Source organism: Babylonia areolata, chromosome 7 (genome assembly GCF_041734735.1).
Source record: "Babylonia areolata isolate BAREFJ2019XMU chromosome 7, ASM4173473v1, whole genome shotgun sequence".
Taxonomy (NCBI): domain Eukaryota; kingdom Metazoa; phylum Mollusca; class Gastropoda; order Neogastropoda; family Buccinidae; genus Babylonia; species Babylonia areolata.
In genome coordinates, this window is record NC_134882.1 from 43,261,329 (window position 1) to 43,277,025 (window position 15,697).

General features: G+C 40.7%; 2 protein-coding genes across 2 annotated transcripts in view; both read left to right on the top strand.

Annotated features, from left to right (window-relative positions):
- LOC143284051 (sodium- and chloride-dependent taurine transporter-like) overlaps positions 1-6,645 on the top strand; it is a 122,728-nt gene extending 116,083 nt beyond the window's left edge. Inside the window, exon 14 of the mRNA XM_076590657.1 lies at positions 183-6,645. Coding sequence (XP_076446772.1) covers positions 183-443 — 261 coding nt within the window. The 3' untranslated portion in view covers positions 444-6,645. The remainder of the gene's footprint in view (positions 1-182) is intronic.
- Positions 6,646-10,350: 3,705 nt separating this feature from the next.
- The window catches only part of LOC143283850 (uncharacterized), a 42,354-nt gene continuing 37,007 nt past the window's right edge, over positions 10,351-15,697 (top strand). Inside the window, exons 1-2 of the mRNA XM_076590227.1 lie at positions 10,351-10,393; positions 12,635-12,771. Of these exons, the coding sequence (XP_076446342.1) occupies positions 10,351-10,393; positions 12,635-12,771 (180 nt within the window). The remainder of the gene's footprint in view (positions 10,394-12,634; positions 12,772-15,697) is intronic.

A 15,697-nucleotide genomic window follows, 5' to 3' on the forward strand; every position in this document is an offset into this window, starting at 1 on the left:
TGTCAAGTACCTGATCAATACAACACAACAATACAATACAACACAAGGTGTCTCCTTGCAGCATGTCAAGTACTTGATCAATACAACACAACAATACAACACAAGGTGTCTCCTTGCAGCATGTCAAGTACCTGATCAATACAACACAACAACACAATACAACACAAGGTGTCTCCTTGCAGCGTGTCAAGTACCTGATCAAGCCCCGCCTTCGCCGGCACCAGGTGAGGTCCACAGAGGACCTGTCCAACATCATCCTGATGGAAGACAGCATGTTCAAGCTGGATGACAAGGAGCTGGGCTCTGCTGTGGGCGACTCCCTCCTGGCCCCCCCACCCGACTATGGCAACCTCTACCCTGACAAGAGTGACGCCGCTGCCTCGGATGTCATGGTGTCATCAGATTGCATGCACATGGAAATGGAGGAGAAGGACATGCCATGAGTTGTGTGTGCTGGGAGTCGTCTCCACATGTTTCCTGTTTTTTGTTTGTTTGTTTTTTGTCAAGATTCATGTTTGTTTGTTTTTTGTTTTGTGGTGTCTGTTTTTGGTTTTGTTTTGTTTTTTTTATATTGCGTCAAATCATTCTCTAGCTTGTGCACGTCTGTTACCAGTCTGTATGAAATCTAAATTGATGTTTGTCAAGCATTTTAGTTTGCTGTGGCTACATAGTGTTCTAGGAAACTGGCAACAACAACGGTCTTATGCACTGATTTATGTGAAGAGTTTGATTCTCGCTGACACATGATAGATATTTTTTTTTTAAATGGAAAAAAAGAGGTTCATCTGTACAGTATCATCCTGTCAGCCAAGAAAAGTTTTTGTTCTCTTTTCTTTTGTGTGTACATTACAACCACGTTTTTTTGTGCATTGGCGTGCATATGTGTTCACTATTAAGAAAACATTTTCCAACCCGAATTCTACATTTTTCATTTGCAAACATCTTCATATGAACAAAGTAAACATTTTCTCAAGAGCATCGAAGCATTTTTGAAAAATCAGCTCTTTTCTTAAAGCCATGACATTTGCTATAGTCTGTGCTGCGACGAGGCTACCATTGAAGGTCATGCAAGCTTCTGTAAATGAAATCACTGTCATTTCTTATATCCACACTCAAATGCAGCCATTGAAACTGGCAGAGATGTGGTCTTTACAAGTGATATTCAGGCCATGGTAGATTTTAGTAAAGGATCTTAAAAAGTACATGAATTTTTTTTCTTTTCGGTATGACAAATGGTTGAGTGGACAAGACTGCCTGACACTAGTGACACAGACTGGGTTCAAAACTGTTATTACCGGTGAAGGGGTGTAGTGGGTGTATGTAGGACACTGTGCCAGGTCTAGCAGTGTGGTGGAGGGTCAGAGAGGGCAGGGTACAAGTTCAGCTTTGGCCAGAGTCAGTTTTGAGTTGATGTTGATATTGTTCACCCAAGTCCAGACAGAGCTGTAGTCTTCTGTCTGTATCTCTCTCCATCCCTGTCTCTTTTTATTTTGGTAATGATAACAGATGTCTTTCCTTAGACATTTTGCAACCCCCCCCCCCCTCCAATTAAAAAAAAAGAAAAAAAGAATTGATTAAAAAAAAATTTAAAGAAAAAGAGAAGAAAATAGTGAAACAAAACAGAAAAAAATATGCAAAACAATGTTATGAAGGGCAGCGCCATTGTTCTAGCTGATAGAATAATGTACTGAATGTTTCTCAAATGGCAGAAAGCAGAGAATTGTTGACTAGATAAGTCAGAGTGCAGAAACTAATGTTTGCTTTCTGTTTATGCATACACATAATTTTGCTCACGCATAATTATTACCATAGCATTTTTTTTTTTACATCTTTTAGTCCCAGTGGTAGTAAAGCAAGATTTTAATGGTGGATTAATTTGATGAATACGCTTGTGAATCTGTCGCCACAAGCATTTCTGTTATTTTATTTTATTTTATTTTTATTCTTTTAAATAAAACAGTTATTGTAAATGTGTACATGAACAGTTTATTTTCCTGCATCAAATATTTGTCCAAAGATGGAGTCGCATAGACTGGCAGTGACACATGAACACACACTTCGTCATATCTACTTCCTTGTTGTAGTTGAACAATGATTCATGTTGTAAATATTAAAAGCGATCTGAAAATATGTCAAATAATAATTTTAAGTGAATCTCCATATTGAACATGTAGGAAAAAAACAAACAAAAAAAACATTGAATTTTTGATGGTCATCATTAGTTGACATTCCCTTGCATTTTTTTCTTTCAGTCATGCTGCGTTCACATTTCTCCACTCTCCCCCCACCACACTTGCCCCACCTCTCAGTCTTTTTGTTGATATTTGGCAGATGTTTGTGAGATTTAAATACACTGGGTTATTTTTCATACAGGCAGCCATGATATTCATTTTGTACTTTTTTAATGATGTCAAAATACAATTTGAAAGGGTTGTTTCAACAAATCAAACTATGTAAAAGGGGGTAATGAATTATTGGTTCAGTTTGAAAGGGTTGTCAAACAAATCAACGTGTGGAAAGGGATAAGGGAGTCATTTTGCAAATTGAATCAGTTGCCCGACAAACTGAGACTGTGGGAATGGATTTGGATTTTGTTATTGTTGTGGGGGCAGGGGGTGGGGTGGGGAGGAGAGTGAGTCAGACCAAGAGACAAAGGATTTTTTTTTACAATGTGAAAAGTTTGTCAAATAAACTGAATGGTGGAAATGGATAAGGAGGGCCATTTCCTTTTTTTCTTTGTGTGTGTGTGTGTGTGTGATGGCAGTTGGATGGTTAGAGGTAAAATGGAAAGGAATGGACAAGCAAAACAACAACAACAAACTAAATGCTGGTGGAAACAAAAAAATTTTTTTTAAAGAACAAAAACAAATATTGTTGGTATGAGAAAATAAAAAATTGTGATTGTGGACTAAGCATGTTGAAGAAGCCTCTGCTGCTATGAAGCCAAGTCTTAATAAAGCCATTATTTTTTTTATCTGATTGACATGAATGTGGAATTGTGAACTTGTGTCATTGCAATGTGAAGAATGCAAGGAACATGGTGGATCACCCCCTAACACACCCCAGTCCTCTCCTCACTTTTTATTTGTGTACTTTTTTGTATTTTAATAGGAATCCAAGGTTATTGTGTTTTTGGAAAATGGACCCTTCATTTAGATTTGTCCCTGGTTTTCAGTTCTAAATGCTGACTTCTCGGGCTCCTCCCCCCTTCCCTTCCCCATTTACCATCGATCATGTCATGCCCTTGTGGGTCTGCTTGCTCTTTTGAGGACGTTTGCACTGTCAGCATATGAGGCAAGTTCAAAGGAATATTCCAGTGACCATCAATCACCATACATGTGAGAATCTCATGCTTTCTTCCTTTTTGTTTTTTCCACTTTTGTTTTTGCTTCCTTGGGTCAGATAAAAATGGCATGTCTTGATTTTTTACATTTCTGAAAGTCACTATGTGGCAGTTTGCTTTTCAGAATGAACAACCATATATTTGTGTGGGCTTTTCTGGAAAGAAACGCAAGATATACATTCTGTACAAATTAGAGAAAGGATTTCTGACATGCCTACACTTTCAGTGGTAAATATCAAGTTCCTGTTGTTGTTTTTTTGTAAATACTTTTTGCTGTGACTGCATGATTAAAAAAAAAAGAAGAAAAAAAGCATCCTTTAAGTACTATTTTTTGGTGGTTGTTTTTTTTTTTATTGTCTCTGACTAGCTGGAGTTGAACATATGATTTTTCTTTGTTGTGTCTGTATGTTTTGTCATTCTGTTCCGTTTGTTCCCTGTGCCTGCCTTTTGATGTACTTTTGAGAATGTGTATCATTCTTGTTTTGTTACTTTTGTACATTTCCTTTTCCTTGTCAGTGTTCTTGATCAGAAACTGTGGTGTAGCTGTACACAAGGTTGTTTTTCTTTTCCCCAATATTCTCGCTGCACAACTGTGTAATGTATCATACTGTTATTCATATCACAGGTTTGAACCACCCAAAATGTTTACCTGTCTTAGGACAATCTTGTAATGGCAGTGGGGGTGCTGTGGAATATGAAATAACAACCCCCACCCCCCTTTTTTTTTTCTCTCTCTCTCTCTTGAATTATAGGAAAACTCTTTGTTTCCACTTTTAGGAGAGGGGTAGGACATGTTCAGCTATGATTGTATTATTCCTTTGTGTTTCATTCATTCTGGTATTACGCTTATATAGCAGTCTGTCAGCACTTGCCTGATCATTTCTCACGCCTTGATTGTTTTCAACTATGAGATTACTTGAACAGTGGACGTTTTTATTTGGACTCTTGTACACTGTTTTCACATTCAAAATCCATGTTAGCTGTCACTGGAAAAGAAAAAGTTAAACCTTGAATAAATAATTTGGAGATGGTCCATTCACAGATGGAAATAATTAGATACAAATTTATTAGTCACTGGTCTTGTCTCTATGTATGTCAAAGCTTACAATCTGTTATGTAACTTTCTCTTCTGAACAGTTTCATGTCTTATACCCAAACAGGGAATCCATAATACCAGTGACAGTCCTGAACTGAAACATAATGATACTGTACAGATGGCCATTCTTACTTATTTATCTAGTGTAGCTTGAGAGCAGCTCATATTTCACATGAAGAATCTGCTGTGACAAACATGATAGTTGGTCCATTGGACTTTTAGCAATGATTAAAACAAAAGTGATTGCATCTTTGGCCCATTGGACTTTTAGCAATGATTTAAACCAAGGAAAAATGGTGTCAGACATAGTTAAGAGAAGGCATAGGCACAGTGTTAACAGATATTCAGATATTGCCTCCTGCAAATCCTTATCTTCTACGTCCCATCCGCTTACCTTGATTTTTAAACTTTCTGTTTATGCAGTTAATCATGAAGCAAAACAATTTTTTTGTGGTTGTTTTAATTATTTTCAAAAGTTAAAAAATATGAAGGAGTAGGGCAAAGCAACATGAGCAATCTGTCAAGCTGAATACAAGGAAACCAAATTAATGTAATTGCTTGACACTTACTTTGTATTTATTTGGGTATCTATGGCCAGACGAAGGCTGTCACTCATCAATAGAAGAATTCAATTAGTCTTTTAAAAAAATATACTGTCTTGTGTTTTGCGTGCATTCTGGAAGCTGTGCTCACTTATTAGGTGTTTTACACAAACGGGATTCTTTGCACTGAAAGTTTGGTGTGGTAAGATAGACTTTGAGAAGGGTGTTGAACTGACTCGCTGAACGGCATTCTTCAATTGAAAGAACAGCACTGCTTTTTCAAAACTTTTCCAAAACTAGTCCCTCTTTAAAAACCAACTAGTCAGTTCCTCTTGCCTTTAAGCATTTGTCCAAGACTGGAACGTGAGGAAAAAACGCCTACCCTGTACCTGTTGACAGAATTTATTCTGTGGATGTGTTGGAAATCTTTTGGATGTTTCACAGCAGCTGGGAAACCTTTGTGTTGGGAGTGTTTCACTGGGGAGTTTTCACAATCATAACTTGTGGTAGCTCTTGAGTGGTGGACTACCTTTTGATGCACCATCGAATTGATGCAGATGATTTTGTGAAGAGATTTATACAGCCAATCAAATGCGTGTTCTGTTCCTTTTTCTCCCCTCCCCCCTCCCCCAACCCTTCCCCTCCCATTTTCTTGTGCTTGTTCCAGTCTGGTTTGAAACTGAAAATGGAAACACTGTCTGAATAACTACGCAACTTGCAAGGTTTACTTTGTCTCCGACAGTCCTCCAAGAGCAGCAGTGATACCATTGTTTTCAGTGTATGTTTATGTTCACAATGACAATCATGCCGCGTGTGTACAAACATTTTGATGGCATACATATTGTTGAAGACAATCTGAATTAAGTACAATGTGACAATGTTCAGTATTGGCACAGAGAATCAGGGAAGTTCCCAGTCAGCGTACTTCTGTTCCTCTCCTGTCAATTTCCAGCAAGAGACCAAAGGTCATGTGTGTTGTGGAATGTACAGTTTTAATGAAAAAGGATCAAAGAACACTATTGTCAAAAGTCGTTTTTTTTTTCTTCACACAGTTGGCTTTCAGAAAGCACGGTCTAACAACACTGATGTTGCTTTGTACTTTTGATAGTAACTTGCTTTTGTTTAGATATATGCATCTTTCAGTTTTTACTGCTTTAGGGGACAAAAAGAACTTTATGTTTGTACTATGGAATCAGAAAACTTTTTTTTTTCTCCTGAAATTAGCACCAAGCAAGCTTGTCTTAAGTAAAACAAAACAAATAACAACTAGAGTCCACTGCAGTTCATACGAATATATACTGATTCATTTTCACACACAACTTGCACTGTGGATATAAACATTATATACAACATGTTATATAATGTTTATTATGAAATTTCTTTTGTAAACATGTCATTAGTTGTTTTTAAGTTCATGAGGAATAATAAGTATTTTAGATATTTTCTTCCATGACAAAAAAATGTTTCCCACTGCAAATATGAATGTAAATTTAGGTATGACTGAAACATATCGTTTTTATATCGACTAGCCCTTTTATATATATATGAAAAAAAAAGATGAAATGTTTGTCCATTTGGCCAAGACAGTAACCACTGTCTTTATTTGCAGGACAGATTTTTTTTAGCAAATCTTTTAAGATAATAAATTTTGTGTGTAGAGTTGACTCGTGTTTTGTGGTGCTTGTGTGCTTTGTGGTGCTTGTGTACTTTCCCCCTATGGTCTATAATGTTTGTGTGAAGGAGTGTGTGTGCATGTGTGTGTAATATATTTCTGCAGTTAGTGTAACAGTCATGATCTTCAATGTTAGTATGAATGTGCGTGCACATGTATGTGTGTATAATATACTTCTGCAGTCAATATAACGCTCATGGTCGATTAAATCAAATCAAATCAAATCAAAAACACTTCAGTAATCCACATGGAAATTAAGCTTGTGCAATCACAGGCTTGGTGTAAAACACCAACATAAAATGATCATGCGCAAATGTAAAAAGAGATTAAAACTAGTCAAATGAGAATTCCCAATAGCTGACGATAGACTAACCCCCCCCTCCTCCCCACCCACACACACACGCACACACACACACAAGCACAAACATATACTCGGATTTACAAATTAGTATGACAGTATACATGCATGTGTGTGTGTGTGTGTACTGTACTTAAGCAGTTGGTGTGACTAGTCCTCATAAGTCTGTGGCAGGTCTGTGACAGCAAACTTGACCTCTGGCACATGTGTGAGTGTGGGTTGCTAATAGGAAGTGGGATCATTTTCATCTGCACACATGAATTTTAGGGGGTGCATTATGCTTCATTGCTCCCAGAACAAAACTGTTCCATGACCATGTTCGCCAAGCATCACTTGTTGCAAACGAAAGTGCACACTCTGCCTCCTGCAGTCTTCCCCATGCTCGTGACGATCCAATCAAGTTGTACCACCGTGAAGCTGGGAAAATCAGGGTCACCATCATCCCCTGTGAGCCAGGATTCAGCAAAATATAACAGGTCTCTGTACTCGTGCTGGTACTTCACACTGGCTATGCACTCATCCAGTTTATTTCTGACAGACTGGTCGTTTCCCAGCAAAATAATGGGTAGATCTTGCTCTCTCACGGTTCCGCTCTTATCAGTCTGACCAATCCAATGTTGTTTCTGTTTGTGGTCTTTCATCCTCCCCTTCCAACGTACAGTTTATGTGCCACAAGGCTCCGTGCTAGGGTCCATTCTGTTTGTTCTCTGTACACAACCGATTTCCACCATTCTGAATCATCATTGGTTGTCCCACCATAGCTTTTCTGATGACAACCAGCTGTATCTGTCGGGACCTCCGTCTCTCCTTCCCTCTCTCATTGACTCTACTCTGGCCTGCATCTCCGATCTGAAGACATGGATGACTGAAAACAAGCTGAAATTAAATGAGGATAAAACTGAAATCATGATTATCACCCTACAAAGATTTTGCCACTCAAGTCTCTCTTCCTTCCTCAGTCTCCCTCAGTGGCACCAACATTCCTCTTGCCTCTTCAGTCCGCAATCTTGGTGTTATACTTGACCAGTTTCTTTCCCATCAGCAGCATGTTGCAAATATATGCAAACTGTGTTACTTTCAAATTCACAGAATTGCATCCATTCGTCATCTCCTGACTGAAGATGCAACCAAAACTCTCCTCTGTGTCTTTGTGCTGTCCTGCCTGGCTTATTGTAATTGTTGGTTCACCCAGCTACCTCATTGCTAGGCTTCAGAAAGCCCAGAATTATGCTGCTCATCTTGTCTTTCGGTCCTGTAAATGTGATCACGTCTCTCCTCTCCTTCATACTTTACACTGACTCACATTACAAGGAAGAATTATTTATAAAGTTGTCTCTCTTTGTTTCAGGTCCATTTAGGATTATGGTCCACAGTATCTTTCTGATCCCATTCATCCTGTCATTCCCTCACACCAACTCCGCTCTTCTTCTGACACCTGTATGCTTTGGATCCCCCAACGTATGGCCTACACAGCCTTTCATACCAAGCCCCCTTTCTTTGGAATCAACTTCCTCAGCATCTTCCCTGCAATCTTTCAAATCCAGTCTGAAGACCTACCCTTTCCCCTCCTGATTAATTATCAGCAGCTCGTCCGTTTCCAGTATAACTAAAATGACTATTTGTACTACTACTTTTGAGTGAGTTTTTATAGTTTCAGAATTTGTTGATAGTGTTTTTGATTGTGTACTATTTTCGATAGTGTGCTATGACTTGTGTGTGTGCGTGCGCGTGTGCTTGTGTGCATTGGGGGGTGGGGGTTGGATGAATAGTTTTCAATGTTTGGTATCTTGTGTTCAGTTTTTCCTTTTTGATGTTTACATTATGTGTTCTATCTGTAAACGCCTAGGGCTTATTTTCAAGATTAGGCGTAAATGCTCATAATAATAAGAATGATAATAATAGAGGCAGTCGAAATCTTCGTCTGCATGTTAGAAGCGCCAAGCTGGATCGTCGGCCTCTCTTTTCCTGGTCGTAAAAAGCGCTGTCCGTTTGATAAGAAATCAAGCGCACCCAAGTTGAACGTATGGTGTCGTGCCGTTCAGATTTTCGTCCGTCACACTGAGTGACGAGAACAATTCAAAAGATCAGTGAAAAGTAATTAGTGAAAAGTAAAGTTTTGCGTTCTGCACTCAGGCAGGAAAGTTCATATCAGTTCAGGCCCTGAGGGAAAATACAATAAGATAAAATGAAGTAAAATAGGATACATGCATAAATGAATAGATAAGTAATTAAATTGTTTAACTAGTTAAACCAGCTGGGGGAGTGCTCATTTTCTTTTGGAACTCTGGACTGAGGTTTTATCATTTTGATTAATAATTTCTCTGTTTCGTCGCGTTTATGTTAATTTTGATAACAAAAAAGACGTGTCGGTCAGTTCTACGCTGATTCCTCATTAATTAGACATATAATTCGTGCAGTTCAATGTTTTTTCGAGGATGACAGCAATGTTGGAGGTTAACGGCACCACACACGGGCCTGCCGCAGATCTAACAGCTGTTCACGGCTGTGTTGTATCATGACTATAGGCGATTGGAATTTTGTCTTTTCTTCTTCTTTTTATGTCAGTTTCAAAACAAAACTGACCTGTGAAAATGTCTTTCGGATAATACTACAGTAGTGTCACCGTTCACTCCATCCCGTTACACTTTCCACTGAACCACAACCTATAGCCAGATCTACCGGCTGTTCGCGGCTATAGCATACTGTATAATGACGAGGAGAAAGATTTGTTATAAAAATAAATAAATTAATAAATAACAATGGCAGTGTGAAAAGAGCATTAACTGACCTGTAAAAAGCGTGCTGGATAATACGGCAGTTCTCGACCAATCGCTCCATTCCAGATAAACTTTCCACAAAATCACAATCTAGCCAGATCTAACGGTACTGTTGCATAACCAGACGAATGGTTTAAAATTACAAAAAACGATGGCGATTTGAAAACAAAACTCACTGATAAAACCAATTACCCGTCGAACAACCGCAGCAGTCCACCATTCACTCCATCCTGATACAGTTTTCCACGAAAACAACCTTGCCACACACGGTACACATTTTCAGAACAAAATCAAAACTACAAACTATAATAAATGAACATACGACGTCGAGTTGCGCCCCTTTTTCAGTGGTGGTCAAAAGTGCAATGACCGAACAGACTCTGGAACCAGAACTAATAAAGCACTGCACCAGTTTGTCCCACACAGAACAGAGAAGCAATCCTGTTTTATCTCCCCGTCCCCAACTGTCCTGCACTGATAAGGCTGGCCCAGTGTCGAGCAGCACACAACTTCAGCTCTTCTCCAGAAATAATAGGATCCAGACGTTCGTTTCACACTGACCATGATCTCAACGAGCGGGTGGTTTGCCTTGTTGGCAGTGTCAGGTGAGTGCAGGGAAGTTTTTGGTCATTCGTTCATTCATTTATTTATTTACTTATTTATTCATTACTTCTTTAAAAAAAACAACAAACAAAAAACAAACAAAAAAACACCCTGTATGCAGACTGGTGGCAAGCGCTCAACGGCAATAGCTTGATTTTGCTTCTTGCTTCTAAATAGTTTAAGTTGCTGTACTCCGACAAGCGCAGTGGAGTTCAATCATTGCCAGAGCTTCACTATGAGAGCGCAGTTCTTGTGCAGAATGACCATGATAATGGGTGGAAACAGCCATATAACGGCACCACAGACGTGTAAGACCACGATGCTGAAGACCATTCCGACGTGGATGATGATCAGCACAATGATGACAACAACGGCGATGTTGATGACAATCAACAGAATTGACGATTCTTAACCCGACAAAGGATGTAATGCTGACGATATCTATGACGACTGCTCGTCAGTGCCTGACCAGCAGCATAACTCAACGCGCTTGGTAGGCCTTGAGTGCCTGCATATATATATCTATGTACTTAGTGGAGTTTTTAACCTACAGAATTTTGCGAGAGGACAACGCTTATTTTGCCTTGGGTTCTTTTTCAGTGCGCCAAGTGCATGCTGCACACGGGACCTCGGTTTATCACCTTATCCCAAAGACTAGACGTTCAGTTTTATTCTCCAGTCAAACTAGGGAGAAACGGCGAGACCGAGATTCGAAACCAGGACCCTCACGGGTACTGAAGCGTCTTAACCATTCTGCCACCTTCCTCAATCCCCCTCCATCAGCAGACATCATTGTCACAGTCACCCTCATCTCCAACAATCTGAGGGTCCCGGGTTCGAATCTCGGTAACGGCGCCTGGTGGGTAAAGGGTGGAGATTTTTCCGATCTCCCATGTCAACATATGTGCAGACCTGCTAGTGCCTGAACCCACTTCGTGTGTATACGCACGCAGAAGATCAAATATGCACTTTAAAGATCCTGTAGTCCATGTCAGCGTTCGGTGGGTTATGGAAACAATAACTTACCCAGCATGCACACCCCGAAAACGGAGTATGGCTGCCTTCATGGCGGGGTAAATAAACAAACGGTCACACACGTAAAATGTTGCAAGTATGTATGAGTGTGTGTGTGTGTGTATGACTGAAACCCGTTTAACTGACACGGGAAACGAATGATGAGCGCCCAAATGGCAGCCGTCAGTCGGCTCTACCCAGGTAGGCAGCCTGTTGCGATGACAGATGCTATATAAATATCCATATCATTATCATACAACCAACACCATGATTATTATACCTATTTATTTTATTTCATTGTTTATTCTATTTCATTGTCTATTTAATTTGCTTACTTCGTGTATTTCGTTATATTCTAGTGCATTTAGGTATACTTATTGGTGTAATGTGTTTGAATATTTCCCTTCAATGCATTTAGGTCAGTGTACTTATTGGTGTAATGTGTTTGAATATTTCATTTCAATGCATTTAGGTCAGTGTACTTATTGGTGTAATGTGTTTGAATATTTCACTTCAATGCATTTAGGTGTACTTATTGGTGTAATGTGTTTGAATATTTTACTTCAATTCATGTTAATGTTTCCTACAAAACTTGGGGAAGGTCTCAAGGCCTGATCATTGGGTTTAAGCATGGGTCAGGCATCTGCTCCTGTGTGTGTGTGTGAGTCTGCACGCTTTGAGTCCTCATTGAAACTGCAACCGAAATACTACCATCACTGCCCTCATAATCGTCATCATCATCACCATCACCATCATCATCACCACCACGACCATTCACCATAACCACCACCACCACCACCACCACACACCACCACCACCACACACCACCACCACCACCACCACCACCACAACAACACACCACCACACACCACCACCACCACACACCACCACCACCACCACACACCACCACCACCACCACACACCACCACACACCACCCACCACCACACACCACCACCACCACCACACACCACCACACACCACCACCACCACCACCACCACCACCACCACCACCACACACCACCACCACCACACACCACCATCACCACCACCACCACCACCACACACCACCACCACCACCACCACCACCACCACCACACACCACCACACACCACCACCACCACCACCACCACCACACACCACCACCACCACACACCACCGTCATCAAACGAAAACGTCGACAGCATGGTTAACTGACAACGACGACGCTTTGCGGTTGGTTGATGGGCAGTGTTGACCAGCGGTCAGTACCTGGACCCTCACTGTGAGGGCAAGCAGGTGATCGTGCACCTGTTCGAGTGGAAGTGGACAGAGGTGGCCAAGGAGTGCGAGCGGTTTCTGGGACCATGGGGATTCTGTGGTGTCCAGGTGAGCAGAAGAGTAGAAGAGGAGAATAGAGAACGCGTTTGAGGCAAGGCGTCTTAAATCTGCATCAGCATGTGGAGTGATGGCCTAGAAGTAACGCGTCCGCCTAGGAAGCGAGAGAATCTGAGCGTGCTGGTTCCAATCACGGCTCAGCCGCCGATATTAAATTTTTCTCCCCCTCGATCCACTAGACCTTGAGTGGTGGTCTGGACGCTAGTCATTCAGGGCGCTGTAGTGTTGCGACGCGCTCTCCCCCAGCCTGAATTTCACACAGAGAAATCTGTTGAGACAAAAAGAAATACAAATACAAAAATACAAATAATGTGTGATTTGAATGCTCGTACATTGTAATTGTTCATTTAGTCTTATCGTAATGTTTAATGTAATGGGTCAGATTTTATCAACTTTACTCAGGTTCCGATGTGTTTGTTTTTTTTTGTTTGTTTTTTTTTCACAAAGTGACATTTTAATTATTTACTGCATTGGGCTGTACACATACAGATATTTTTACTCCTTTAATTGATATCGTAATCTCGATCACTGTATATTTTATTTTAATATTCATATTTTTGGTTTACTTATCCCTGGCAACTTTTGTCTTGCGTACAAGTTTTTTATGCAGTGCCCCCGTTTGGATCATTTGTGTCAAATCTAGTGTATGTGATGTTGTATCTTATTGTGACTTGTTTTATGCAGTGTACTTAGGAAGTAACATGTATGTTTCAGTATCGGATCAGGCAATCTTATATTTAGTTCATGTATATAATGATCCTTTTTTTTAATAGCATGCAGGTCAGTTACTGCCTAAATAGCTTTAATTTTAGGCTCTGGCAGTATACAAAATGTTAATAAATCATCAGGCAAGGCTTGTTGGTTTATTGCAGGGAGCCTCGTGGGGGTACATGGAAAACTAACATAATTATTTCAAATGACTGACAGAAAAAAAAATGAAGCTCATTTTGGCATTGTTCCCACAGTCAGTTACAATAACCACACCAACTGGTCGGTTGAGTACATGTGATACACACAGAGGGAAAATAACACTCACTGTGCGTGCATCGATAGTATCATTTATTGTTGACTGATAAAGAGAAGAGAGGAAAGGGAGACAGAGAGGATCGACGTAATAATTAATTGCAATGTTTTTAAAAGCGAATATATGAAATGCTTTTATTTGAGAACATATGTTTATTACTCTTGTTTAATCAAGTTATCCGCGTGTGTGGGGTGGTGGTGGGGGGGGGGGGGGGGGGGGGGGGGGGTGCGGTGCGGGTGTGTGCTGATTATCTGGTTGTGGTTTTCCGCAATTCATCTTTATTCTTATCTTATCTGTCTATTATAATCAATGTGCAGTATAGTAGGCTATGTTTATAATTATATTCAAATAATGTTTCTTAATTCTTTCTGTTTTTACATTAAGAATACTAGTTATTACCTGCAGTGTGTGGATGTATGTATGAAACGATGTATGTGATATTTTTTACATTTGTATCTTCGTAATATTTGTTGGGGCTGTTGTTGGCTTTTACAGTTATGGTCCCCATGTTGTTTACTTGTCTATGTTGTGATAATGCACCTGACCAAATTTCTCCAGTTGGAGATAATAAAGTTATTCTTATCTTATCTTAAAGCACTGTACAAAGATGAGATCGGGAAGAGTACAATAATTGTTTTTAAATCGGCATATGGAACAGACACAATCCTAAGAACTGACACGAGAAGAGAGGAGAGACAAAGAGATCATGTGAGCCAGGGAGAGGCCGAGACACAAGAGAGGAGTTTGGACGAGTAAAAGGAATAGGTCGATGTAAGCACAGAAGGCGGGAGTGGTGGTGGGGGGGGGTGAGGGGGGGGAGACTGGAGTGAGGAGGCGGGGGAGGGGGGGGGGGGGGCAGGGGGGGACGAGAGAAGAAAAAGAGGATGGTAAGGCACGGGGAGAATAGATGGAATGAGGGGTGGGGGTGGGGGTGGGGGGCGACATGGAGGATAGATTGGGGGGGGGGGGGGGGGGGCGGGGATGGGGGCGGGGAGGAGGGGTGTGTATGTTTGTGTGTGTGTGGGGAGGGGGGGGAGGGTAGGGGGAGACATGGATTGAAGAAAAGAGAGGGTTGGGAAAGATAGATCGGACAGAATGAGGGAGGAAAAGAGAGGGGAGGGGAGAGAAAGAATGGCGGCAGGAGGTGGTGATGAAGGCATAGAGATGGACCAGGTCTCTTTTCTTATCTTTGCATTCCTGGAGAAAATAGATATGGATGAATTATATGATAGTACCTTGGTATCCTTACAATTATTTTAAGTTGAGCGTTCATAAAAAAAACACTTGAGGAATCCAACTATTTCATGGAGTGACACTTGCTGACCGGCAAGGAGACAGAAATTCATGCAATTCATGACTGCATGCATGGGGAGTATCCAACAGCCACCCACGAGGACACCATGCACCCCACACGGGCACAGCTTTGTGACAACAATAAAAAATGTATTCGTGAAGCGCTGAATTAATATTGTGCGAAAACAACTCAGTGCTTTCACTGACACCAAACTTTCACACACATGCATAACTCTGAATCAAAGGGATGGAAGACAAAACTTGTAACTACGTGTAGATAGAAGGCTGGGAAAAATATGGACGGAGAAAAAGGCAAGGGCAACTTTGAAAAGAGGTAGGATTTATGGCCAGACTGGAAAGACTGGGCTGAGTGCAGGGATTGGAGGAAGGGAAAGAGGGAGATCACTCCAAGTGTAACTGAGGTCCAGAGACGGAGATTGAACAGCGGAGTGTTTGAAACTTGGACCAAAAGTGGATCTGAAGCTGAAGGCGAGATGGGGTGAAGAGGTACAGGCAGTCACAAAATGAGGATGGAGCAGATTTGTTTATGCATTGCTTTATGATGATCGTCATGACGATGAAAATATGGATACTTATATA